The following is a 27,987-nucleotide window of genomic DNA, read 5'->3' on the forward strand; positions in this document are numbered from 1 at the left end:
TAGTGACAACAGGCCCGGGGCGAGGGACTGAAGGTCTCCTCCCACCCACCTGGAGGCGGGTCTCTGTCTGGCTGGGCCGGGTGGGGGGCCCAAGAGGGCGGGGTGGGGGGCGGAAAGGGGCGTGGCTGAGGGGCGGGGTCTCCTGGTATCTGCCAGAGCCCGCCGCTGCCTCCCCGACTTCAGTCCTCGCAGTTGCCTCGCAGATGGTGAACAGCCACAGGCGCCAGACCAGGCATAGCGGGTGAGGAACTGGAGCTGGGAACAGGGGAGGGACCAGCGGATGAAGGGGAGGCCCCTGACTCAGGCCCATAGGCGCCTCGCGGAGGAGGGACGCGCAGTGGTGGGCAAACTTCGCATCTCCCTCTCGGGCCTCAACGAGTGTTTGGAGAGCAAGAAAAGTGGGCGCCAGGGGGCTTGAGGGCGCGAATCCAGGCAGACGTGAACAAGGGAGTGCCTTTCAGAATCCAAAACGCGGGAGCCTCCGAGTCCTCCGGTGAGGGGCGTGTTGGATTTTTGTGCTGTCTGGAAGAGGGAAAAGGGGTGAATGATCACTGGTGATGGCTCAGATGCCGTCACCAGGTGGCAGGAGGCCGAGTGTCAGGACACCGTGTTTTCTCCGGCACATTTGTGTAAAGCCAAGGCTGGAGCAGAGACCCAGGAGGCTCTTCCCTGCCTGCAGAGCCCCCCAGGTTGACGGGAGTGACCCCAGATCACCCAGGGTTAGGGTATCCCCGCTGAGCACAGCGTCTGGCTGTGGCACACCCACCAGCGGGAACCACAAGCTGAACCTGGAGGAGGTACTACTGAGAGACTGGGAGGCAGTCCAGGCAGGAGGGATGGCATGGTCACAGGTCTGGAGAAGGGAAACTCAGAAATGGACGCACCTTGGGGAGCAGTGGAAAGGTGGCTGCACCGAGCAGCGGTGGACAGGTGAGGCCAGGGAACTCGGCAGAGGCCTGACGAAGCAGAACCTTGGCGGAGAACCCCAAGGAACACAAAGCCCACCTGGCCCTGAGCTTCCCCCACCCCCTGCAGGGACCCTGAGCTCTGTTTTGCCCCTCTCTGGCCAGCGACTGCTGCTGCCTCCCCCTCTCCCAGCTCTCCAGGGTGACAGTGTTTCCCTGCTTCGGTCCTGAAGGGGCTTCTGGAGACCATCTTTTGTGCCAGTAAATGTCATCCCTACTAGGTGGGCCACCCCATCCTGGGCTTCCAGCCCACTGGTTGGTTCCCAGTTCAGTGGGGTCTGGGAGCCAAACAAAGGGCAAATGGACCCTGCAGAAGTCCAAGGGGGAAGCAAGGCAGGATGCCCAGCTGCTTTCCTGTGACTTTTTTTTTTCCCTCAGTCCACGTTGGCCTGCCTGTGACCCCTCCCGTCTGTCACCTGCTCCATTGGATCCAGGATGGCACCGTGGTGCTACTGTTTCCTCTGCCTCCTGGTACCTTCACCTCTGGGAGGGCGGTGGCTGGGAGGAGGTCAAGGGGACTCACAGCTTCAAGGGTTCCAAGTGGCCATCCTTACCTCATAAGGTCACTGCAAAGGTTATCCAAGATAAGCCCTGGCACAGACGGAATAAAAGCAGTCACAAAGGGCAACCCCTCTTACTCATCAGCCTGTTTACTCCTCACACACGGAAAAGGCTCAGGGCAGCGAAGGGCCCTCCCGAGATCATACTCTGAGTGGTGGGATTTGAATCCAGGTCTGACTGCAGAGTCTGCAGCTTCCACTGAATGCCCCCTCCCACCCACCCCCAGAGTAGGCATTCAATAACTGCAAGTGTGCGGGGAGGGTTGCCCCAGCCCCCACCTGTCTTCTTCTCTCCCAGATCAGGAGTCTCTCTGGGACCCCCTCCAACTCCCCAGGTGAATCAAGGAACCCCTGGGCCCAGGTTGGTATGAGGGATCCCCCCAGGGAGGGTCTCCGTCCCCCAGCTAAGCAAGTCTGTGATCCAAGGGGTGCACCGGCCTAGAATGCAAAGGAGGGGAAGAGTAACATTTAGTTCCACCCCCACCATACCAGGCCCTGCGAGGAACACTTCATAGTTTCTGTCTCATTCCTGCCATTGTGCAGATGACGAAAAGAGCTCTGCAAGAGGACAGGACTCAGCGGGCCATAGACATGGCCAGGTTCAGCCCCATCCAGCCCGAATGACTCCAAGCCCAGTGTCGTTATCTCTGCCCAGCCCTGGAAGAGTCAGATGCCCACAAAATGCACCCCCCACCGTCTCTCTTATCGTTTTTAGCCCCCGTGGCCCCCGGCGAGGTGGTGAAGACTGCAGGTGGGGTGTGCAAATTCTCTGGACAGCGACTGAGCTGGTGGCAGGCCCAAGAGTCCTGCGAGCAGCAGTTTGGCCACTTGGCACTGCAGCCCCCTGATGGGGCTCTTGCTTCACGGCTGCGCGATCCGGTCTGGGTGGGCCAAAGAGAGGCCTCTCTGCGGAGACCCCCACAGAGGCGTGAGTGCGGGCCCCTGGGAAATGGGAGCAAGGGGCAGAGGCTCTGGTGACCTTCAGATATAGGAGCCCACAGTGACAATATTTGCAGAATGAGCCGGGAGTAAGACCCCATTGCATCTCCAGGTTCCCTTGCCCTGGACTGGACGTTGGGGCTTGACTCTTGGGCAGGGGAACGCTAGCCCCCATTTCCTCCTTCCCGAGGTGGGGAGGCACCCCAAAGCCTTGAAAGAACCCTGCCGCTGAGCCAAAGGGCAGGGGCAGGACCATGTGCACAGGTGAAGAAACTGAGGTCGCAGCCCACGTGTCCCTGCAGGTGCGCGCACCACCGCCGTGCTGGTGTTCGGCGAGAGGACGGCTGACCGGGCGGCGCGGCTGCGGAGCCCTCTACCTGAGCTGGCAGCGCTGACCGCGTGTGCTCACGTGCAGTGGGACTGTGCCTCGCCCGATCCCGCAGCGCTCTTCTCCGTTGCCGCGCCCGCGCTGCCCAACGCGCTGCTGCTGCGCGCCTTCGCCGAGCCGGGGGGCGTCGTGCGCGCTGCGCTGGTGGTGCGTGGGCAACACGCGCCCTTCCTCTCAGCCTTCCGCGCCGACGGCCGCTGGCACCATGTGTGCGCCACGTGAGAGCAGCGGGGCGGGCGCTGGGCGCTGTTCTCCGACGGGAGGCGGCGCGCTGGGGCGCGGGGGCTGGGCGCCGGCCACCCGGTGCCGTCCGGCGGCATCCTGGTGCTGGGCCAGGATCAGGACTCTCTGGGCGGTGGCTTCTCGGTGCGTGACGCCTTCAGCGGCAACCTCACCGACTTCCACCTGTGGGCGCGGGCGCTGAGCCCCGCTCAGCTGCACCGGGCACGGGCCTGCGCGCCACTCCCAGAGGGCCTGCTCTTCCGCTGGGACCCGGGCGCCCTGGACGTCGCACCCTCGCTGCTGCCCATGGTGTGGGTGCGCCTTCTGTGTCCCGGTACGACCCGCCCCGCCCCGGCCCCACCGCATGGCCCCGAATCCTTCCCTTCCGACCCTGGAACTCGACCCACGCCTAGCTCTGGCCATGCCCTCTCCAGGCCGCAGTGCCTGCAAGCTCCAGCATAAACCTGGTCCCAGCAGCCTGGGGGTCTGCGCTCGTCCCCCGGCCCCCTTACCCCCACCCCGAGCTGGCCACAGTGCCTCTCTCTCAGGTTTCACATTGCCACCTAACCCCGGGGCCGTGCGTCCTGGCTCTCCAGGGTGCCCAGGACCCCTAGGGAGCCCTGACAGCTCTCCCGCCCCTGCCAGTGCCCTCCGAGGAGTGCCCTACGTGGAACCTGGGACCTCGCAGTGCGGGCTCTGAGCTCTGCCTGGAGCCGCAGCCCTTCCTCTGCTGCTACCGGACAGGTGCGCCCTGGGTGCGCCCCTGGGCTTTGCTGAAGGGAAAGCCGGTGTGGACCGGAGTAGACTGAGAGGGGGTGAGCTGTTGGCAAAGTCTGGGAATTCAGAATAAACTCAGAGCTTCAAGGTCTCCATGGAGTATAGGCCACAGAGCAGTGGGTCCAGACGGACCTAAGGGTGAATCCAAATTGTGTAACCTTGGGCAAGCTCTTTTGCCATTCTGTGCCTCAGTTTCCCCATCTAGAACACTGTGTGTAAGACTCTGGACACTCAGCCATCAAGGTGCTCTTCCTTCCTTGGGCAGCACGTGGTGGGTGGAGGTCACTGAACAGGCTGGCATCTCTGGACAGGGGTATTCCCCGGGGCCCAGCCTGGCATCCACTCCTTTGCAGAGACCTATCATCGGCTGCAGGATGCCCAATCATGGCCTGGCCAGGATGTTATCAGCCGAGTCAACGCCTTAGCCAACAACATTGTGGTGAGCTCCCTCTCAGGGGCTGGAGAGCCTGGGGGCTCCATGGGTCACCTCGCTGCACCTCAGTTTCCTCCCTTGTAAAGGGGACACCCACCTGGTGTGTCTGCAGGAATTAAGGCCATTCAGGCTCCCTATTCTGTAGCCCCTGAGAGTTGGGGGCTTGTGACAAGTTTAATGGGTGCCCACCAAGAAGACCCTGGCAAAGCCCAAGTGTGGCCCTTGGGGGGATCCCCTCATAACAACCAGACCCGGAGTCAGTGGCTCCTCTGCCCACAGCTCCTCCCAGACCCCCTCTCCGAAGTCCATGGAGCCCTGTCCCCAGCAGAGGCCTCCAGCTTCCTGGGCCTTCTGGAGCATGTCCTGGTGATGGAGATGGCTCCGCTGGGGCCGGCCGCACTGCTGGCTGTTGTGCGCTTCCTGAAGAGGGTGGTGGCCCTCGGGGCTGGGCCCTGTCAACCCAGAGCTGTTGTTGACAGGCCCCTGGGAGCAGCTGAGCCAAGGCGTTGTATCTGTGGCCAGCCTGGTCCTGGAGGAGCAGGTGGCTGACACATGGCTGTCCATCCCTGAGGTGAGGCTGACAGGGCTGGGTGGGGCAGGGGCCTGGGCTGTGGTTCCAGCCTAGCCACCAGCTGGTTATGTAGCTGTGGGGGAGTCAGGACCTAGCTCTGGGCTCCATCTCTGCGTCAATCCGGAGAAGCTTCTCTTTTGTCTATTTGATAAGTTGAACTTCCACAAACAATTGCACTTGAGGCTGGGCGCGGTGGCTCACGCCTATAATCCCAGCACTTTGGGAGGTCGAGGCGGGTGGATCACTTGAGGTCAGGAGTTCGAGACCAGCCTGGCCAACAGAGTGAAACCCTGTCTCTACTAAAAATACAAAATTAGCCAGGCCTGGTAGCAGGCACCTGTAATCCCAGCTACTCGAGAGGCTGAGGCAGGAGAATCACTTAAACCCAGGGGGAGGAGGTTGCAGTGAGCCGAGATCACACCACTGCACTCCAGCCTGGGTGACAGAGTGAGACTCTGTCTCAAAAAAAAAAAAAAAAAAAAAAAAAAATTGCACTTTAACAATAACTTCTGTAGTTAAATGAAGTGATTAAGAGCCACCAGTCAGTAAGAAACTGCTGACCACCTTAAGTGGGGGATCTATGCAAAGTGGACAGTCCACCTTGTCTGCCTAAACAGCCCAGACACTCTGGACAACATGAAAGGTGCTATCCAGATGGAGAGGCTCTTGGAAACCTTGTCCTGGCGGAAGTGGCTGTCGGCCTGGGAGTGATCAGCCCAGAGCAGGGAGGAAATGAGAATCATGAACAGTGCCTGCAAATTATCTGGGGTTGAAGGAGCAAACCTGGTCCCCCTGTGGGCCTCAGAGGACAGAACTGGGACTAGGACATGGGGGTAGGGGAAGACGGCATAACACAGGAGGCTGGTTCTATGGAATGATTCACCACGGGTAGTGAGCTCCCCATCCTGGGAAGTGTGCAAGCCCATAGTTGATTAGGGATCCGAGGCACTGCGGTAGACTGGGGAAAGCCAGACTGAAGCTCAGTTTTCTTCCCTGGGGAATGGGGATGATCACACCAGCCTTGCTATGGCAGTGGAGAGGCGTTAGGGATGAACAGTGTGACTTGCCCAGCACAGAGTAGGTGCCCCATGAATGCAGGTTCCTCTCCTCCCTCCCCTGCTCTCACCACCCCCACCCATGGCTTTCCTTTTGGAATCTCAGTGTTGAGCACCCATTACGGGTCTAGCACTGAGCCACACCAAACGGGTAGGCATGGCCCAGCCTTCGGAGTGTGCGCTGGTTGGCAAACAGGAGGATGGGGTGGCTTGGGAGATAGAATTGGATAGGTCGAAGGAGGCTGGGGCAGGCAGGGCTTCAAATGTCAACCTGAGGACCCAGGACTTGATCCTAGAGTCTTTAAAGGGCCACGGAGGGTCTGGAGAGGGCAGGACCACCTCCCAGATCATGGAGCATTCATCCCAGCGCTTAGGGCAGGCGGCAGTGGGGTGCAGAGTGTGACAGGGAGCTGAGATGCGGCGTCCTCCCAGGTGGTCGGTGGGCCTATGGCTCTGGTGGAGAGTGTGCAGCGCCTGGCACCCCTGCTGAGCACCACAATGACCTCAGAGCAGCCCCGAATGCGCATTCAGCACCGCCATGCTGGTGAGCCTGCACCCACCTGCCCACACGGCTGGACTCAGACCTCCCTCCTCAGCCCGGTGACTGGGAGCTGTCTGCACTTCCACAGACACTCCATTCTGTTTCCTGCCTTTGGCATGCTGTGCCCTGCATCCAGAATGCCCTCTCTCCCTCCATCTCCTAGCAAACACCTATACATCCTTCAGAACCCTGTGTGGGCATCACTCCCTCTAGGAAGCCTTCCTGTTTTAGCTCTCTCCTCCTCTGAGAGACAGTTCCTCCCGCCTCTGTTACCCCAGAACCTTGAACATGTCTTTCATTGCATTTCTGGTAATTACATAATGGAATTATCTCCCTCCACGGGACACTCCTTGAGTGGTAAGGCTGTTTCTGAGCCGTCTCTGCATCTCGGGGCCGAGCCCAAGTACCCACTCCGTGAATGTTTGTAGCCTTAATGGGGGTGCACCTGTGGTGAAGCTTCAGGTACAAACACGTGCCCTTCGGATACCCACCAGTTTCTGGTGACTCGTCAATATTCAGGTCCTGCCTCGCGGTGACCGCCCCCCCTTCTCAGTGACCCCCTTCCCCTGGAATTGGAAAAGTCAGATTTGCCTTGGGTAAGTTGCTGAACCTCTCTGAGCAGGAATGGTGGCCTCCTAGGCCTATGGCAGGAAGAGAGGGATCCAGACCCTGCTAGCTGGGCCTGCTCAGCAGAAAGACCTCACTCCGAGGTCCAGCCACCCAGCCCCATTTACCCCCAGGCCTGGAGGTGCGGAGCTTACGCTTGAGGGAGGCCAGCATGAGGGGCTGCTTATTCACAATGCCTGGTGGGCATACAGAGGGGCCCGGCCATATCCACATTCCTGCGAGTGAAGTGAGGCGACTCCTCGGGAAAGGTGGGTGAGGATGAGGGGGTGTCCAGAGCCCTGTTGGGTTCTGGGTCAAACCTCAGCTCTAACCGTTGCTAGCTGTGCTACTCATCTTTCAGATCCTCAGTTTGCTCGTCTATAAAATGGGCACATTACTACCTGCCTTGTGGCTTATGAGGTTAAAAGCACCCACCACATAGTGGTGTTCACTTACTCTCCTCCACGGAACCACACACATCTTCCCTCGGGAGTGGGTGGTGGAGGAAGATCCCCTATGCTTGATGCCATGCAGGGGTGGGGGATTAGGGCAAGGGGCAAAGGGCCTTGGAGTTGTGAGGTTAAGCACATGGACTTTGACTGCTTGGAATTTTGGCTCTTCCACTTCTTAGCTGTGTGATCTTAGGGAAGTCATTTAACCTCTCTGAGCCTCAGTTTCCCTATCTGTAGAGTGGGGAGAGCATCACCCTCGGGGCCAACTAGTGGTGCTTGCCCAGCCACTGGGTGGTGCCTTGGTGCCCCTTCCTCTCAGCCAAGCCTCTCTGGAGTCACTGTGATCCACAGCTGGTTCACCTCCAGAGTCTTCCAGTACACCCCAGAGGGACTGGACCTAGAGCCCCAGGCCCCTGCCAGCTCAGAGGAGGCAAACAGGGTGCAGAGGTGAGTAGGCGCCACCTGGAGGGCTGTGAGGGCCTGTGTCCCCTCCTCAGGGAAGGCCAGAGTCCCCGTTCTGGTGGGCGCATGTGTCCTTAGCAGCCCAGGGCCCACCCTTTCCCACCCCTGCCCAACGTACACACGATTCTGCACCTGCCGGAGGTGAACATGGCTCAACTCCTGTCTGGGGTTCTGGCTTCTGTGTTGGGACTTACCCAAGTTACCAGCAAGTCCCTAAGGCAAGACTGAACCAGGTGCCACAATTCCTGATATCTCTTCAGACACAGAGGCCGCCACCTCCACCGTAGGGGGCCTGGGTGACATGCCCCACCCAGACACCATCCCTCCTCCACAGCCACCCTTGAAAGCTCCCATTCTTCCCACAGGTTCCTAAGCACCCAGGTGGGGTCAGCCATCATCTCCTCTGAAGTGTGGGACATCACTGGAGAGGTCAACATGGCTGTGACTTTTCATCTGCAGCACCAGGCCCAGGTACCGGGTGGCGCTTCTGGGAAGCAGCCGTCCTGGTGCACGTGTCCCGGTTCAGTTCCCCCAACCCCCAGTATTTATTCATTGGACAACCAAGGCCTAATAATGCCCACAAAATGTACCTGCAAGCCACCTCCGTTGTCCTCAAGGGAGTGGGAAGGGAAACAATTGACTGCAGGGTCACCTTATGGCAGCTGCCACAGATATGCATCATTCATTTAATCCTCCAACTGCGCACTTCATCCAAAGCTTGGGAGAGCTGATGTGATTGGCCCCAGCTTGTAAGTGGCAGAGCTGGGATTTCATTCTGAGTCTGCATAACTTGAAAACCTGTTAGTTCCCATGGAGTCATTCACTGCAGCATGTGCAGGGAATTCATTCATTCACTCACTGCAGTGTGTGTACAGGGGCCTTCACATATGAATGTGCTTCATACAAATAAAAATAACCTAAATGTCCATCAGTAGGGGACTACTTTAAAAGTTTTGTAGGTCCGGGCATGGTGGCTCATGCCTGTAATCCCAGCACTTTGGGAGGCCGAGGCAGGCTGATCACTTGAGGTCAGGAATTCGAAACTAGCCTGGCCAACATGGTGAAACCCCATCTCTACTAAAAAGACATAAAAGTTAGCCAGGCATGGTGGTGCACACCTGTAGTCCCAGCTATTGGGGAGGCTGAGGCAGGAGAACCGCTTGAACCCAGGAGGCGGAGGTTGTAGTAAGCCGAAATCACACCACTGCCCTCCAGCCTGGGTGATAGAACAAGACTCTGTCTCAAAAAAAAAAGGTTTGTAGATATATATGGTCAGCCCTCCATAATGGGAGGGTTTCACCACCAAGGATTCAAGCAACCATGGGTGGAAAATATTCAGAAAAAATAGTGTCTGTACTGAACATCTATAGACTTTTATTCTGGGGGTCATACACAAGACAGTATAACAGCTATTTATATATTTATATTTTATTTCCTAAGCAAGACAGTATAACAGCTATTTATATAGCATTTAAGTTGTATTAGGTATTACAAGTAATCTAGAGATGACTTAAAGTATACAGGAGCATGTGTGTAGGTTATATGCAAATATCAAGCCATTTTACATAAAAAACTTGAGCCTCAGCAGGTTTTGGCATCCTTGGGGGTCCTGGAACCAATCTCCTGCAGGTAATAGGGGCCAAGTGTGCAATGGAATAGTCAACTGAAAGTTATATAGGGATTGAGGTATTTCTCTATAAACTGACATGGAAAGATCTGCAAGATATGTTAAATTTCATTTCACGCTTAATACACAAATTTCTTCTCCCTTCTGAAACACTAGAATGTTTCAGAGAAAGCAAGTCTTCTTTGCTCACAACCAGTAATCTTGGACACACACACACACATACACACACCACAGCTTATCAGTCTCTTGTATATATTGTCAGAATGGGGCTGCGGGTGGATTGTTCATGATATGGAAAAGCATCCATGCTCTGATTTTTTCTTTTTTTTTGAGACAGAGTCTCACTCTGTCACCCAGGCTGGAGTGCAAGTGGCGAAATCTCAGCTCACTGCAACCTCTGCCCCCCGGGTTCAAGCAATTCTCCTGCCTTAGCCTCCTGAGTAGCTGGGACTATAGGCATGTGCTACCACGTCCGGCTAATTTTGTGTATATATATATATATACATATAAATATATATATATATATATATATTTTTTTTTTTTTTGGTAGAGATGGGGTTTCTCCATGTTGGTCAGGCTGGTCTCCAACTCCCGACCTCGGTCTCCACCCGCCTCGGCCTCCCAAAGTGCTGGGATTACAGGTGTGAGCCACTGCGTCCGGCCCTGTGTCTGTCTTTTCTAGCATTTCATGTAAATGGAATCATCTAGTATGTGTTAAGGCCTGGCTTTTGCTCAGGTCCCATTGTTGAGAATCATTCATGTTGTTGCACATGTTTCAATAGCTCATTCCTTTTTCACTGCTAAGTAGTATTGAGGTATATGGATGTACCATGATTTGTTTATCCATTTACCTGTTGACAGAGATTTGACTTGTTTTCAGTTTGGGCTACTATGAATAAGTCTGCTATGAACACTCATATACAAGTCTTTTTGTGGATAAATGATTTCTCTTTACTAGGTAGATTCCTGAAAGTAGACTTGCTGAGTTGTAGGATAAGCATATTTTAACTTCCTAAGAGACTGTCAAATTGTTCCCCAAAGTGGTTGAACCATTTTGACATTCCTACTAGCAGCGTTGGAGAGTTCCAGTTGCTCCACACCTCTGCCAACATCCTTGTCAGTGTTTTTAATATCATTCATTATAATAGTCATGTATTGATATCTCATTGTGGATTTAAGCTGCAATTCCTTGAAAACCAATGACTCTGGGCATCTCTTTATACACTTATTAAGCATTCATATATCTTCCTTTGTTAAATGCATCTTCAAATCTTTTCCCCAATTTTTAAATTATTTGTTTTATTATTGAGTTGTAAGAATTCTTTGTATATTTTGGATACAAGTCCTTTGTTAGAGATATGTCTTGTGAATAATTTCTGCCAGTCTGTGGCTTGCTTTTTGTTTTCTTAACAGTATCTTTGGAAGATAAGTTTTTAATTGTGATGAAGTCCAATTTGTCAATTTTTGTCTTGCATAGCTCATGCTTTTTGTATCCTATCTAAGAAAGCTTTGCCAATCCCAAGGTCACAAAGATATTCTCAAAGAAGTTTATCACTTTAGCTTTTACATGTAGGTATATGATTTATTTCAAGTTAAGTTCTATATATTATGAAGTTAAAAAGGTTGAAGTTCATTTTTTTCCATATAGACAACCAGTTCCAACACTATTTGTTGAAAAGATTATTCTTTGCTCCCGTTGAATTTTCTTGTCACCTTTGTTGAAATCAATTGTCTGCATATGTGTAAATCTATTTCTGGGCTGTGTGTTCTGTTCTAGTGATCTATATGCCTATCCCTATGTTAATTTCATACTGTCCTGATTAATGTGCCTGTATAGTAAGCCTTGAAATCAGGTAGTGTATCTTCCAACTTTGTTTTTTTTTAATTTGTTTTTTGTTTTTGAGATGGAGTCTCACTCTGTCACCCAGGCTAGAGTGTAGTGGTGTGATCTTGGCTCACTGCAACCTCCGCCTCCCGGGTTCAAGTGATTTTCCTGCCCCAGCCTACAGTAGCTGAGATTATAGGCACGTGCCACCACGCCCCGTCAATTTTTTGTATTTTTAGTAGAGATGGGGTTTCACCATGTTGGCCAGGCTGGTCTCGAACTCCTGACCTCAAGTGATCCATCTGCCTCAGCCTCCCAAAGTGCTGGGATTACAGGTGTGAGCAACGGTGCCTGGCCTAACTTCGTTCTTTTTCTTTTCTTTTTTTGAGACAGGGTCTAATTTTGTTGCCCAGGCTGGAGTACAGTGGTATAAACACGGCTCATTGTAGGTTCCCTGGCTCAAGCAATCCTCCTCCCGCCTCAGCCCCAGCCCCTCAAGTAGCTGGGATTACAGGCGATCTACCATGCCTGGCTAATTTTTTTTTCTCTTTTTGTAGAGACAGGATTTTTCCATGTTGCCCAGGCTGATCTCAAACTCCTGAGCTCTAGCAATCCACCTGCCTTGGCCTCCCAAAGTGCTGGGATTACAGGCACAAGCTACCACACCCAGCCTTGTTCTTTTTCAAAATTACTTTGGCTATTCTAGATTCTTTGCATTTCCCTATATATTTTAGAATCAGCTCATAAATGTCTGTAGAAAACCTACCGGTATTTTGATTAGCATCGCATTGACTCTATATATCAATTTGGGAGAACTGGCATCTTTCAATTCATTATCAAGATATAGCTTTCCATTTATTTAGGGTTTTTACATTTTTTTCTCAGTGATATATACCTTTCAGTGTACAGATCTTAGAGATATTTTGTTAAATATATTCCTAAGTATTACAAAGTTTTGGATATTACCAGAAATGGTATTGTTTTCTTAATTTTAAACTGTTCATTGCTAGTATATAGTAATATAATTGATTTTTGTACAATGATACTATATTCTGCAACCTTGCCAAACTCACTTAGTACTTGCAGTAGCTCTTTTCTGGAATCTCTAGGATTATCTACGTATATGCTCATGTTGTCTGCAAATAAAGGCAGTTTTTGTTTCTCCTTTCCAATCCATGTCTTTCTCTCTTTCTTCCTTTCTTCCTTCCTTCCTTCCTCTCTTTCTTTCTTTCTTTCTCTCTCCTTCCTTCCTTCCTGCCTCCCTTCCTTCTTCCTTCCTTCCTTTCCTCCCTTTTCTTCCTTTCTTTTCTTTCTTTTTCTTCCTCTGTTGCACCAGCTAGGATCTCTGGATCGATGTTGAATTGGAGTGGTGAGGCCAGGCAACCTTGTCTCATTCTTTATCTTAGAAGGAAGGCATCCAGACTTTCACCATTAAGTGTGATGTTTGGGCTTTTTGTAGATGTCCATCAAATCGAGTTCCCTTCTCTTCCTGGTTTGCTGAGAATTTTTATCGTGAATGGCCTTTGAATTTTGTCAAATGTTTCTTGCATGTTGATATGATCATATGGTTTTCTCATTTATTTCATTAATCTAGTGAATTGCACTGACTGATTTTCAAGTGTTAAACCAACCTTGGATTCCTGAGATCAGTGTAATTTGGTTATGGTGTATTATCTTTTAAATATATTGCTGGATTCAATTAGCTAGTATTTTGTTGACGATTTTTGTGTTTATGTTCATGAATAATGTGTTCTGTAGTTTCTTGTACTGTCTTCCTCTGGTTTGGGTGTCAGATTAATGCTGACCTCATAAAATGGGTTGGGAAGAGTTCTGTCCTCCTCTGTGAATGTTTGATCGGCTTCACCAGTGAATTCCTCTGGACCTCGTGTGTTCTTTGTGGAAAGATTTTTAATTGTGCATTCGGTTTCTTTGATTGATATAGGTTATTTGAGTGTTTTATTTCTTCTTGAGATGGTTTGGTAATTTGCGCCTTTCAAAGAATGTGTCCATTTCATCCCGGTTGTCAAATTTCTATCACAGAGTTGCTTATAATATTTCCTTTTCACATCTGTAGGCTCTACAGTGATGTTTTCTTTTTCATTCTTGGCCAGTCTAGCTAGAACTTTACCAATTTTGCTTATATTTTTATTTTTATTATTTATTTATTTTTGAGGCAGTCTCTCCCTCTGTCGCCCAGGCTGGAGTGCAGTGGCATCATCACAGCTCACTGCGACCTCGACCTCCTGGGATCAAGCAGTCCTTCCAGCTCACCCTCCCAAGTAGGTGGTACTACAGGTCCATACCACCACGCCTGGCTAATTTTATTTTGTATTTTTCAGAGATAGGATCTCACTTTGTTGTCCAGGCTGGTCTCAAACTCCTGGGCCCAAGTGATCCTCCTGCCTCAGCCTCCCAAAGTGAGCCTCCACGCCCAGCCTTGTTTAATATTCTAAAGGACGAATTTTTGAGACTATATTTATATATTAATAATTTAAAATATGTTAAAATAAAACTAAATAAAAGTGATGTGTTACTCATTGTGACAAATTCAGAAAATATAGAAAAGGATGAAGACAAAATTGTATTACTCAGAGATAACCGCTATGAACATTTTGGTGCATTTTACTTAAGCTGTTTTCTGGGCACATAACGCTATATATATTTCTTTCCTTTTGCAAAATGAAAGCCCTTGCTCTTTCAGCGGAGCCATGCAAAGCATGGCGCTGCGTAATCTTGAGCAGGTTAACCCTCCTCTCTGAGCCTCAGTTTCCTCATCTGAAATTGCATGAATTTATAGCTGTCTCTTAGGTTGCTATGAAGATCAGCTACAATAAAGGACATGAAAGTGCTTGGCAAGACACAAAGAGAGGTATCATTACCATCACCCTCCCCAGTCAGGACAGATGGCCCAAGTCCCAAGCTCAGGCTACCTTCCCTACCTAGACTGGGGCTCGTACCACTGGCCACCTGATGTGTCTTCACTGCTTAATGACATGTTATAAAATCTATATTTTTGTCATTGTTTAATTACAAAAGAACTAACACATTCATGATAACACATTCAAACCCAGACCTAACCAGAACTGTTAGGTTCACTGCGTGTTTGCTCCCACACATGCTGTGTGTGTACGTGTGTGTGTGTTTTCACAAGTATGCAGACCTTAATTTTTCACATAAATGGGCTTATATCATGCCCAATGTTGTGGATTCTTCCTTTACTGAACAACGTATCACAGAGATCTTTCCACATCAGTAGCCAGAGGTCTGTGTGTTCATCTTACCAGAGACAGTGTCCCAAGGAGAGGAGAGGCGCAGTTGCTTAACTGCTCCCTGGTGATGGCTGCTTAGCTCGTTCTCAGTTTTTCCACCTTCCACACCATGCTGGAATGAGAGCCTGCACTCTCCTCCCTCTGCCTCCCCTCTGCCCCTTCACCCACGATTCATGGTCGGCAATCCCCTGGTCCCTAAAATGCAGAGTCCTCGGCGTCCCTCCATTCCTTCTGGTCTCTCTCCTTTCCCATCCACACTCACACCTGCCCCGTGCCCCTCAATCCACGCTCATGCACCTGCCCTGTCCCTGTCTCCTGCCTCCAGACCTTCCGTCATAAGCTGGTGGAGCCTGTCTGTGCTTTCTGGAACTACAGTATCAGGTGAGTTTCCATTTCCAGGTTCTTTTTTTTTTTTTTTTGAGATGGAGTCTTGCTCTGTCGCCTAGGCTGGAGTGCAGTAGCGCAATCTCGGCTCAATACAACCTCCATCTCCCGGGTTCAAGCGATTCTCCTGCCTCAGCCTCCCAAGTAGCTGGGATTACAGGCGCCCACCATCACGCCCAACTAATTTTTGTATTTTTAGTAGAGACAGGGTTTTGTCATGATGGCCAGGCTGGTCTCGAACTCCTGACCTCAGGTGATCCACCCACTCAGCCTCCCAAAGTACTAGGATTACAGGTGTGAGCCACCGAACTCAGCCTTTAAGATGATTTTTTTTAAAATATGTCCACTCTGCTTGGGGATGAGGCAAGACTAACACATGGTTTTGACCTCTGTTCACCATCTGCCTTTCGGAGTGACTCCAGGATCCTCCCAGCTCTAGGACAAGCTGAGGGGGGAGGATGTATTACCCAGGGGGTAGTGAGCTCCCTGTCATAGGAGTATGTGAAGGAGGAAGCACTCACTCTGTGAGGTGCCTAGGAAGAGACTCATCTGTCAAATGGGCGTTGAACTTGATCTATCTGAGACCAGGGCCCTTGGACTCTTGAAGGAGCAGAGCAGGCTCCAGGGATTATCCTGGCTCCCTACCCTGGATCTTTAGCTGAGGTAGGGAACCTTGGTCCCAGTGGCTCAGTAATTAATTAAGTTGATAAATGGCAATCACTGGGATCAGCCCTGCCCTCCTACCATCCTAAGAATGTCAAGCACATTTTATAGGTGAAAAACTGAGACCCAGGAAGGGGTGGTGACTCGCCAAGGTCACGTAGCTGGTTAGAGGCAGGGCAGTGACGGGCCCCAGGCTTTGGGGAGAGCCTTTCCCCTGCTTGTTCCTGGCCCCTCACCCACTTGTCCACCTTATCTCAAGAGCCCCCTGTTCCCTCCCCATTCCCCAAGCCCATATACAGGGGCTGCCTGGGCCACCACAGGCTGCTCCGTGGCTGCCCTGTACCCGGACTCCACCGCCTGCTTCTGCAACCACAGCACCAGCTTTGCCATCCTGCTGCAAATCTATGAAGTACAGGTGAGTGCACGGTGGGAGGGGCGTGTCAGGAGTGGGGTTCTTAGCTGGAGGTGAAGAGAAGAGCCAATAGGTAGCCAGAAGAAGCCTCTGAGGGGTGCCAGCTTTCATAGATTGTGGGGGACAGGGCTGCGCACAGTAGTTCATGCCTGTTGTCCCAGCACTTTGGGCGGCTGATCACTTGAGCCCAGGAGTTCAAGACCAGCCTGGGCAACATGGCAAAACCCCGTCTCTACAAAAAATGCAAAAATTAGCCGAGCATGGTAGCTCGCACCTATAGTCCCAACTACTCAGGAGGCTGAGGCAGGAGGATTGCTTGAGCCCAGGAAGTTGAGGCTGCAGTGAGCCAAGATCACACCACTGCACTCCAGCCTGGGTGAGAGAGCAAAACCCTGTCTAAAAATAAATGAGTAAATAATAAATTGTAAAAAAAATTGTTGGGGGAAAACTCTACGAGGACGTCAGGAGGGGTTGGACTCACTGGAGCTGGAAAGGGCCCCGGAGTGGTTACTTGCTGAGAAGTCAGGTGAGATGGGACCTGAGCCTCAGGAACGCTGGGGTCACTTGACGTGTTAAGGGGCACACTACAAAAACATGTTACCAAATGCATTCTTCCAATAAAGTCAGGGCCAGGCACGGTGGCTCCCACCTGTAATCCGACCACTTTGGGAGGCCAAGGCAGGCGGATCATTTGAGGTCAGGAGTTGGAGACCAGCCTGGCCAACATGGTGAAACCCCATCTCTACTAAAAATACAAAAATTAGCCGGGCATGGTGGCCCGTGCCTGTGGTCCCAGCTACTCGGGAGGCTGAGGCACAAGAATCACTTGAACCCAGGAGGCGGAGGTTGCAGTGAGCTGAGATTGTGCCACTTGCACTGCAGCCTGGGTGACAGGTTGTCTCAAAGCAAAAAAAAAAAAAGTCAGAGCGTGGACAGTTTTCCACATCATGAACAATCCATCCGCAGCCCCATTCTGATGATACTCCATGGTCCCCGGGATCCCTCCCCGTGGGCACGTCAGTCAGCGCTCTTAGTAGCTGTCCAGTTGGTGGAATCCGGGCCAGTTGGGGTCAGTCTAGGGAGAGCCAGCAGGAGAGGACATGCTCACGCCTGCTTATTAAATGCCTACTGCGTGCAGGCCTGGGTCCTGCTGGCTGCTGCTGCACTGCGGAGGTGAATGTGGCTCGGGGGGCGTTAGAGTCACTAGGCGGGGAGAGGTCTGGCCTGGGTCGGGTCTGGGTGGTGCCAGGGGGGTTTCTCTGTCCCTCCACACAGAGAGGCCCTGAGGAGGAGTCGCTGCTGAAGACTGTCATTTGTGGGCTGTGGCGTGTCCTTCTGCGCCCTCACCACCACCTTCTTGCTCTTCCTGGTGGCCGGGTGAGGAGAGTTCACCACTGTAGCCTGGTGGCCTGGGCCCTCCCGCCTCGCTCAGGCCTCCATGTCCCCATCGGTCGGGTGTCCATCCTTGGTCCCAGCAGAACCTTGGTCTGAGCCTCTCCTTAGGATGTGCCGGGTCCCCTGTGGAGCTGCTCTCCTTCCCTCCATCTGCCCAGGCACGGGGATCGGGCAGGACAGGGCCCTACGGGGTGTGGGGACCGGCAGTGGTGTTCTTGTTAACTGACTCCTCTGTCCCCTCCAGGGTCCCCAAGTCAGAGCAAACCACAGTCCACAAGAACCTCAGCTTCTCCCTGGCCTCTGCCGAGGGCTTCCTCATGACCAGCGAGTGGGCCAAGGCCAATGAGGTGGGCAGCCAGTGGGTGGGCTGGAAGCCCGGGGAAGCCTGGGAAAGTGCCTGTGGGCTTTTCTAGGGTGACCCCCTCCCCCCAACCATTTTCACGTGGCTCCACTTCACTGGGGAGGAGCAGGGCCCCGGGAGGAAAGGCCCCAAATGGTGGAGCGGGGCCCAGGCTGCTGCCCAGAGGCCTCACCCACTGACACTTCTTTGGGTTGGCAAGGCCAGGCTGGGCATGGGCCGTGGGGCTGGCCTGCACCTGCGTCTGACCTCGGACCTGGGTGGGGATCCCCACCCTCCCACAGGTGACATGTGTGGCTGTCACAGTCGCAGCGCACTTCCTCTTTCTGGTGGCATTCTCCTGGATGCTGGTGGAGGGGCTGCTGCTGTGGAGGAAGGTGGTAGCTGTGAGCATGCACCCGGGCCCGGGCATGTGGCTCTACCATGCCACAGGCTGGGGTGAGGCCTGCTCTGCGCCTGCACTCTCTTCTCCTCAGCTGTACCTTGCACTGCTGACCCTGCCATCTAACATGGCCCCACACCCAGCACTCAGCACCCAGCACCACTCGGCATCCGGCATTTAGCATCACCCAGCACCCAGCACCACCCAGCCAGCCCCATCTCTGACATGACCTCAATTTCCTCATTTCTATTAACCTCCAATTTACCCATCCCCATTCTTCAGAATCCTTCTCCACCTCACAGCCTCCCCTCTCCATCCGCAGTGCTATCTCCCCAAATCTGTAGCCAGCCAGTTGCCCAGCCTCCATCTCCAGAGACTCCCAGCTGTAGCCTCCAAAGCAGCCTCAGCTCTCGACTCCCAAACTGCTGTGGCTCCAATACCACCCCAACAGTATCAGAGCCCCCAGCCCTGCTCCTTGGACCTCCCCAGTGCCCCCAGTACAACCTCCAGTAGGGGACAGCTGCAGCTTGGGGGGCGGATCCTGGGTCCTGGAGAGGAAAAAGCAGGTGACCCGGCCTTGAGGCCCCCTTCTCCCTCCCCTAGGCGTGCCTGTGGGCATCGTGGCGGTCACCCTGGCCATGCTCCCCCATGACTACGTGGCCGCCGGACATTGCTGGCTCAATGTGCACACATATGCCATATGGGCCTTCGTGGGGCCGGTGCTCTTCGTGCTGACTGTGAGCTGGGGACCTGCAGGGGAGGTGCGTGTTGGGGATGGGGAAGTCCTCTCACCAACTGACCCCAGGTCTCCAGGCCAACACCTACATCCTGACCCATGTGGTGATGATCACCGTGTCCAGCGCCCGCCGCCGTGCCCGCATGTCGAGCCCACGGCCCTGCCTGCAGCAGCAGATCTGGACCCAGATATGGTGAGGCCCCAGAACGGGGAGCCAGGAGGAAGCAGGGAGTTCCGAGTCAGCCAGCACCAGGCGTGAGGCTCACTGGGCGAGAGCATGTGTGAGTCTGTGTCCAGAGCGTGGCCGTGTGGCCATGCCCAAGTCTGTATTGAGTATGTGGGTACACACGTGTCCCTGCATCTGTGTCACACATGCTCGGGCATGTCAACATGTGTCAACATGCACCCGTGCGTGTCACATGTGGGGATGGTCACTGATCCGTGTGAGGGAGCTGTGGACACCGGCCACTGTTCGAGGGGTGCACTCTCTGCGGAAGGTACTGATAGGCTGCAGGAGACACAGTAGGGGAGACCCTCAAATCAGGGTTAGCCCCAGAAGTTCAGGGTTAGCTCCAGAAGTTCAGGTTCAGGGTAAGGACCTGGGTCCCCAAAGACCCCCATCGCCCTCCAGGGTCACGCTCTGGGAGAGAGGGAGACCCCACCGGCCTTTCCCAGCCCTGCTTCCTTGCTGGCTTTCCCCTTCCCCACCCATCCTCCACCAAGCACAGGGCAGCCCAAGCTGGGAGGGGGTCCCCGAAAAGCCAGGGAACCCCAGGGCCCTTGGAGAGGGAGAAGGGAGTCCTTCTGACCCCATCCCTGCTGGTCCCACTGCTCAGGCCTCAGCGCCCCCTCTGGACAGCTACCACCCCATTCCTTCCAGCCAGGTTGGGGGCTGGGACCCCATCTCCCGAGTGCCGCTACCCTACTTCATGCCACCTCTGTCACTGGGTGGGGGGGGGGCAACAAAGTCCAGTCAAAGGTTCTGGCTCCCGCTAAGTCCTGCTGAGCCGTGGTCCCGGCCCTCAGCTCCCACCCCGCTCCAGGCACTTACAGGTGCTGCTATCCCTGGAACCCTGCTGGGAGCTCCCGAGGCCTCCCAACCCCCATCAGCCCTGCCTGCCCTCCTACAGGGCTACGGTGAAGCCCATGCTGGTCCTGCTGCCCGTCCTGGGCCTGACCTGGCTGGTGGGCATCCTGGTACACCTGAGCCCCGCCTGGGCCTACGCTGCCGTGGGCCTCAACTCCATCCAGGTACCTCCAGCCCCAACCTTCTGGGACTAGGCCCTGACGTGCATGAAAGCTCAGAGGGGACAACTGGGGTGTCAGGGCCTGGTGGGGGGAGTGAGGTCTCCATCATGGGAGACATTCAACAGCAACTGGGACATCCTATCTAAGAAGGGGTTTTGAGGGTGGGAGTGGGAACAGGCAACCTCCAATCAACCAGCAGTTCATGCAGGAGGCTCATGGGGCCCCTCTGCCAGCTAGGGAGGCTGAGGCCCAGAAAGAGGGTGTTAAGGCTCACTGTGCTTGGACACTCAGGGTCTGGCAGAAATTCCAGCCCCTTGACTGGTGCCAGAGCCACTTAGTTCTTGCCAGGAAGCTGGGGAGGGGACACAGGGCATCAGTCACCTCCCCCTTGGGGTCTGCGGCCTGCTGGGATAGCAGTTTAGAAGAGGGTTTGGTGAGGAGGCCAGTTCATGAGGCCACAGGAAAGGGCCCTGGCTTCCCGGGTCTCTTGGGGTCTGTGTCCTGGAACCACAGGGAGGGGGCCAACTAGGTCCCTCTCGGGGGATTGGCAGGTCTGTGGGAGACCAGAACATTAACTGAAGTGACAGCCAGGGGGCTGGGTGCTGGGAGTCAGGGAGGACCACCGAGGCCCTTCCTGGCCCCTCGCTTTCCCTCAACCTCCCTGGACCATCCCCCCAGGCACCTCTCCCCGTCACCTGTACCTCCTGCTCCCTGCTTGCCCAGCCCGGGTCCCTCTCAGGGCCAAAAGGTGGGTGGGCGAGGGCCCACGCTAGACTGCGCCAGGCTCAGGAAGTCAGGTGCAAACTCCACCCAGGGTCCATGTGCCCTCCAAGCTGGGGACCCTCCATCTTTTCCTTGAAGAAGGAGACCCAAGGTGGTAACAGCCACTCACAGTGCCTGGGTGCTCCCTCTGAGCCCCAGGCCAGGCTCCTACTTTTATCTCCCAACAAGCCTTGTAAGTGGGGAAACTGAGACCTCATGAGGTCACTTGCCCGAGGCTCCCCAGGAGGCAGCAGCAGTGAGGGCACCACTCCAGAGTCTGCGTTCTCAGCCACAGGGCATCCAGCTATGACCGCAGATGGGTCCTGGCTGGTCCCTGGGAGCGCGCTTGGACCCAGTTACTCTTTCACCCCTGTGCTCTTCACAGCTCGCCCAGTGTGTGCCAGGCACTGTGCCAGGTGCCGGGCCGCAGCAGCAAAAGAGGCAGCAAAAAGCCCCTGTATTTGTGGAGCTGCCCTTGGTAGAGCAGACAGATCATGGCCACGATGAAGAAATGAAGTGTTCAGTGAGGGGACGAGGCAGGAAGCCCTCTTCCAAGCCCCACGCCCCCCAGGGCTTCATGGCTGGGTTCAGTCTGGCTGGGCCCCTGGCGAGGCTTCTCCACCTGTCACACGGTGGGGCAGGCAGTGGCATCTTGTTGCCATGGCGATTCCTCCAGCTCTTTGCCAGGTGCCCCTCTCCACATCATGGGGGGTTGGATCCCTGATGCTCTCCGTCCTCACCCATGCCCCTCAGGTGGGCAGAGACACTGCCATGGGGCAATGCCACCGTCGCACTGTCTTGGATCCCTCCCTTCAGTTCTCATTCTTTCCTCTCTCTGTGTCCCAATCTTGGTCTCTGAATCTTCTCTGGTTCTGTCTCTCAGGCTCCCCCTCTGTCACTGTCCCCATCTCCCTGTACCCTTCTCACCCTCTGGCCGTGGATGTTTTTTCTGGCACTGACCCCACCTGGCTCTTCCTGGTCGTGTCTTCATGTTTCTCCATTTCTCTCCTTAGTCTCTCTGACACTGGTTTGGTTTTTTTGTTTGTTTGTTTGTTGATTTGTTTGTTTGTTTTTGGAGATGGAGTCTCGTTCCGTCACCCAGGCTGGAGTGCAGTGGCACGATCTCGGCTCACTGCAACCTCTGACTCCCGGGTTCAAGCGATTCTCCTGCCTCAGCCTCCGGAGTAGCTGGGATTACAGGCACCCACCACCAAGCCCAGATAATTTTCTTATTTTTAGTGGAGACGGGGTCTCCACATGTTGCCCAGGCTGGTCTTGGACTCCTAACCTCAAGTGGTCCTCCCGCCTCGGCCTCCCAAAGTGCTGGGATTACAAGCATGAGCCACCGCGCCCAGCCCTCTGACACCAGTCTTTTTATCTCTGCCTCTCCATCTCCCTGTGCATGATGCTCTCTTGCCCCTGCCTAAGGCAGCCTCAGATTACCCTTAGGATGGTCACCCGGTGAAGGCAAGGAGAGGCTGCCTTAGGCAGGAGCTCAAAAGGCAGGAGTGGGGTCTGGGCCCTGCCGCTGACAGTCACATGACCCTCTTAGGCTCAGAGCCCTGTTCTCTCAGTCAGTCCCTCTCCCCAGCCCGGCCTTTCCCTTCACCTCTCCTTTGGTCTCTCCCTGTCTCTCTGGGTGCACCAAGGTTTCTCTGTGTCTTCCCCTCGCACTCCACCTCAATCCCTGTCCCTCTCTCACTCTCCGTCAGTCTTGGGCATGAGCTAGGTACATCCCACTCTTAGGAGGGTGAACAAGTGACCAGGGAGGAAGCCTGGGACTCAGGGATGAGATTCTGCCCAACCTCATTCACTCTCTGAGAGTAATTTGTGTCCTTCTGGCCTCTGTGCCGGGTTGTGTGAAGGGAGAGCAAAGCCTCACTTCTATAACCAGCTGTCGCTCACACTTGCCCTGGTGGACAGAGCCTTGTTGTGAGGCCTGGAGAAGTGGCACCAGGCCTCCGTTTCTACATCTAACTGAAGGGGATCAGATTCCCACCCTCCTCATGGGATCATCGTGGAGTTCGGCTGACGTAACATTTGCCAAGGCTACGCACAAACCCTGGCACGTGCTAGGAGCCCCACGAGTGTGAGCTCATTTGTTTTGTTCAGTTGTTCAACACGCACTCCCCTAGCACCTCCCCGTGCCAGGGCTGGCCTGCACGCTGGGGGCCGTGGAGATGCCCAGGGCCAAAGAATTCTGTGACATTCTCAGCCTGAGGGAGAGACAGACATCAAAACCACACAACCACAGTGTGTCATGACTGAGGTCAAGAGACAAGGGACCTTGGTCAAGGCAGTGTGGGGACAGAGCAACAACTCATCAGAGGTGGAATGGGCCACCTGGAGAGGGTCACTCTCAGCCAAGACCTGATGGCTGTATGGAGAGGGGAAAAGAATGTTTTAAGCCGGGGGAGGGGGGCGTGGTGGGATCAGATGGTGGGGAGACATGGACATGAGGGGTAAGGCTGGCGAGAAATGGGGCAGGAGTGAGTGTGGGGGGCAGACAGAGCGGGGTCCTCAAAGCTGTTGTAAAGAGCTCAGACTTGGCCAGGTGCGGTGGCTCACGCCTGTAATCCCAGCACTTTGGGAGGCCGAGGCGGGTGGATTACCTGAGGTCAGGAGTTGGAGACCAGCCTGACCAACATGGTGAAACCCGGTCTCTACTAAATACAAAAAATTAGCTGGGCGTGGTGGCACGTGCCTGTAGTCCCAGCTACTTGGGAGGCTGAGGCAGGAGAATCGCTTGAACCCAGGAGGTGGAAGTTGCAGTGAGCCAAAATTGTGCCATTGCACTCCAGCCCGGGCAAGAAGAGGGAAAACTCTGTCTCAAAAAAAAAAAAAAAAAAGCTCAGATTTTGTTCCAGGGGTAGTTGGGAGCCATGCAGGGCGTCAGGCAGGTGCTAGTGTTCTTGGGTTGGCATTTGGAAAGATGCCTTTGGGTGGTGAGGAGTGGGTAGAAGGAAATGGGATGGAGAAGGCAGTGTGGAGGCTACAGAGAAAGAACAGGCTGGGCCTGGGGACCTGGGAGGCTTTGGGGTCAGTCTTGGAGAATGGGGGTGGTGGTATCATCTCAGTTGGTGCCTGGGCACCAGGGGGACCAGTCAGGCTCTTGGGCTCCACCTTTCAGCCCTGGGAGTCTGGAAGGCCCCAAGGAATTCCAGGCCCCCACCTGTGTCCTCCTGTCTGGGCCACAGCACAGAAGCAGCTGCCTGTGACACTGCCTAGGAGGGATCCCAAGACAGCCTCATGGCTGGGCCACACTGGAGCTTAGGACCCATTCCTCTGCCCCCACCCCCAGCTCCTGGTCCCTCTGCATCAAATGGGGAGAATGAATCCACCCCCGCCACAGACCTGCTGTTAGGGTCAAGTGAGAGCCCAAATGTGATGGTGCAGGGAGGGTGGTGAGGCCCTCTTGGTCCCACGGTGTGGGGAGAGGGAGCCAGCTCCTCCCCAGCCACTGTGTGAATCCCTCACAAGCAGCACCTCCCATCCCCTCAGAAGCCAAGTCCTGGCCTCACCTCCCCTTTCCAGATGAAGAGACAGAGGCTCAGGGAGGTGAAGGCCACTCAGCTAGAGGCACAGTGAGAAGGCACTCACAGGCTGTTGTCCCAGGACCTGACTTGGCCTTGGAGCCTCAGAAAGATGTGCCCCTCCCAACCCCACCGCATAGCATGGTGAGGTGGTGAGGATGGGACAGGCCCAGGGTGGGGCACAGAGGACTGGAGTCAGAGAGGCTGCCTGGTGAGCAGAGGCTGAAGGCTGGGGTTGCATTGGGCAAAGCCCCTTCTGGTCCCCTGGCCTGCTAAACGCCACAGCTACCCCTCCGCAGGCGGGCACGAGGGCAGGGCCGACTTCATGCCCATCAGCCTGTCTCTGGGTATCTCTGCGAGTGTCTCTGCCACTGGGGGGCGCCGGGACCCCAGGCAAGGCCAGGCTGTGGGGGATGGGGTAGGGGGCTCTGGGCTGAGGCACTCGCTGGGTCTGTCCTCAGGGGCTGTACATCTTCCTGGTTTATGCTGCCTGCAGTGAGGAGGTGAGTCTGGGGTGCCGGCTGCAGGGAGGGGGGTCCAAGGGAGTAGGGAGGGTCCCCGGCCTGACCTCCAAGCATTCCCCCAGGTGCGGAGCGCCCTGCAGAGGATGGCTGAGAAGAAGGTAGCCAAGGTGCTCAGGGCACTGAGGGTGTGGGTGGGGGCGGGAGGCCCCCAGAGCCAGGTCCCAGCCCCCACATCCTCTCCATTCAGTCCCCTGCCAGCCCTGCCAGCTGGGGGACCAGCCTGAGGCTCCCAGGTCCCTGGAAGGCAGCCCGAGGGAGCCCCATAGCCTTGGCTCCACCCCGGAGACACGTGGCTCTCAGAGGTACTCGCAACACCCAGGTGGGAGTGCCGCCCAGTGCCTCAGTTTCCCCAGCACTCAGGCAGAGCTGGGAGGACAAGAGCAGATCCTTTTAGCCCATCTGAAAAAAGGAAACCAGGGCCCAGGAAACTCTGCAGCCCTGTGGCTTGAGCAATGTCCTGTCACTCATTCCCCACTGCCAGGAAACCCGGGCTCCTGGGGCCTGGCCCACGCATGGGGCTTGTCCAGGGTGACCTTCCCTGGGGCTCCATGCCAAAGGGTTTGGGGGACTCCTGGAGATGGTGAGTAAATGGGGTTGGGGCTCTGAGGCAGGGCATGGGTTGAACGACTTCGAGGCCACGCCGGGGGTTCCAATCCTAGCTCCCAGACACCTCCTGTGTGCCCCTGGGCAAGTTTCCTTCCCTCTCTGGGCCTCATAACTAATCTGTGAGGTAAACCTTGGAGTGGATTCTTAGCGTATTTGATCCTGAGGGCCCCACTCCCAGGATGGGGGAGCAGAGAGAGGGCTTCCTGCCTTCGTCTCTCAAAAGTTTGCATTTTCCTCACTAGGGACCTATGGCCCTAGAACCCCCTCAGCTTTCTCCTCCATTGCAAACCCGGAGAGACAGGTGAGGCTGGGACAGGGTGGGCCGCACAGGGCTCTGCCAGGGGGCTGGCAAGGCCAGCAGGCAGGGTCAGGAAGCCACAGGGCCTGGGTAGGGCCGGGGTGGGGGCTTCCCGGGGATCTGTTTCTCTGTTCCTGGGCTGAAGGGCCCAGGGAGGGGGAACAGCTGGCCGCAAGCTGGCAGAGGCCCCTATAGCCAAGGGTCCCCAGAGCAAGGGGCAGCAGAAGGAGTGGGGGCCACCCCTGTGACAGCCCCTCTGTCCTCAGGCTGTGGAACTGACAGCATTCAAAGCTTCAGGTACAGTCCCCACCTCACGGGGTCCCCTCTTTCCTTTTTGGGCCTGGACACCGCTAAGCCCCCCTGTACCAGGATGGAAGTGATTTGAAATTAATACACCCAACCTCCCACAATTGCAGAGGCCCTCCCCTCACTCCACAGGTTCCCTGGGAGCACTGGGGGCCTGGCGGGGACCAGGCAGTACCCCTTGGGAGGGTTTCGTTAGAGAGTAGGTCGTGGAACCCTATTCTGAGTGGGCGCTGCCAAGGAGCACAGCCTGCCTCCCTCTGTCCTCCCCCTCTTTCTGCCCCCTAAGCCCAGCACCCCCCCCTCACCCTCTGAGGGCCCCGGCCCGATGCCCTAGGATCCAGAGCCTTCCAAACCCGCTGAGGGAGAAGTGCTTTCCTCCAAGGCTGCGGGTCACCAGCCGGACAGCTGATGGGGGGAGCATGAGGCGGGCTGAGCAGTGGCAGGGTGGGTACTGTGGGAGGGTGAGGACACCCCTGGCCTGGCTCAGGGAGAGGACTGAAGCCTGAGGAGCTCAGCTGGGCCCAGGGGAGCCATGGGGACCATGCCCGCTGGCCGTCTCCCTGAGGGGGCACTCCTTCCATCTGAAACCCACACGCCCCAGCCTCTGCCAGGTGACTGTTTCCAGCGAAGGCAAGAGCCCTGTTCACCAGGCCCCTCCCAGGGGCAGGCTCAGTGCTCAGCCCAGGCACCCACTGATTCTGATTCAGAGAGGGGGAGGGGGAGGTGCCTTTATCCACCCATTGCGCGGATGAGGAAGTTGAGGCACAGAAAGGCGCAGCCGCTAGCCAGAGCCCGCACAGAGCCAGAGCCAGGCCCCCACTGGCGCAGATGGCGGACTGCAGGCACAGCAGTAGCCACGGGGGTGTAAACGTAGAGCCGCGTGAACCCGGGTCGTGGGATCCCAGGCCCCGATCAGCCCCCATCCCCGGCTGGCATCTCGGTCCCGGGGAGTCTCAGCTTCCCTTTCTGCAGAATGGGCTGGAGGCGCCCCCCACAGGCCCTCCCAGGCGCCCCCCGGGGCCAGCGCCCCTCCCCCACCTGCCCCGCCCCCACCCGCGGGCGCTGCGGCTGCAGGAACAAGAGAGCGGCGGCGCCTCTGCGCTCAAGTGACAGCGCCTTTGTCTCCGCTGAATGGGTGCGTTGCTAGGGCCGCTCGTAGCAACAGAGCAGCTTCCACCTGGGCCCCACCCTCCGGACCCCCCACCCGGCCCGGCTCTCCGGACGCCCCCGCTTCCAGCCCCGACCCCATCCCGCGGGCCGCTCAGCGGCCGGAGCTGGAAGCGCGGGGCAGCTGGGGCTGCCGGGCTGTGTCCTTCGCGGGGCCGCCACCGCCCCTCCTGAAAGGCCGCGGAGCCCTCGGGGCATGCGGATGTTCCGAGGATGGAGAAACTGAGACTCACAGCGAGGACCGGCCAAGGTCTCCCCAGGCCTCAGTTCCCAGAGCCCTTCCATCCCCGGGTTCTCCACCAGGATCCTCTGCCAGCCCAGCCCAAGGGCGCACTTTCCCACCAGGTTTCTAGAGAATGGCTGGGAAACTCGTCGCCAAACCCTGCCCAGCTCAGCTCTGCTGGGACCCCAGACCCCAGAACGGCGCAGCGGAAGTCCCTGAGCGCCAACAGCGGCCCCAGCTCCCGTGGCCTCAGCCTCTGGCGTCCCTAAAGGAGTGTGGGCCTCAGCCCCCTGCTCTC

The 27,987-nt window shown here is 55.6% G+C and overlaps 1 protein-coding gene across 1 annotated transcript; it reads left to right on the forward strand.

Annotated features, from left to right (window-relative positions):
* The first annotated feature begins 1,400 nt into the window (after positions 1 to 1,400).
* On the forward strand, positions 1,401 to 27,908 carry ADGRD2 (adhesion G protein-coupled receptor D2). The gene is given in 28 exon segments (XM_054500199.1): positions 1,401 to 1,436; positions 1,824 to 1,890; positions 2,241 to 2,453; positions 2,767 to 3,408; positions 3,720 to 3,818; positions 4,205 to 4,290; positions 4,564 to 4,734; positions 4,736 to 4,855; positions 6,343 to 6,454; positions 7,192 to 7,330; positions 7,834 to 7,956; positions 8,337 to 8,442; positions 15,999 to 16,154; positions 17,427 to 17,458; positions 17,460 to 17,528; positions 17,791 to 17,893; positions 18,189 to 18,342; positions 18,890 to 19,023; positions 19,100 to 19,215; positions 20,153 to 20,273; positions 25,027 to 25,068; positions 25,152 to 25,196; positions 25,938 to 25,996; positions 26,139 to 26,222; positions 26,634 to 26,760; positions 27,272 to 27,405; positions 27,537 to 27,716; positions 27,812 to 27,908. Coding segments are annotated over 28 exon segments (3,567 nt in total).
* The last annotated feature ends 79 nt before the right edge of the window (positions 27,909 to 27,987 follow it).

This window comes from Pongo pygmaeus, chromosome 13 (genome assembly GCF_028885625.2).
Source record: "Pongo pygmaeus isolate AG05252 chromosome 13, NHGRI_mPonPyg2-v2.0_pri, whole genome shotgun sequence".
In the NCBI taxonomy this organism is placed as follows: Eukaryota; Metazoa; Chordata; class Mammalia; order Primates; family Hominidae; genus Pongo; species Pongo pygmaeus.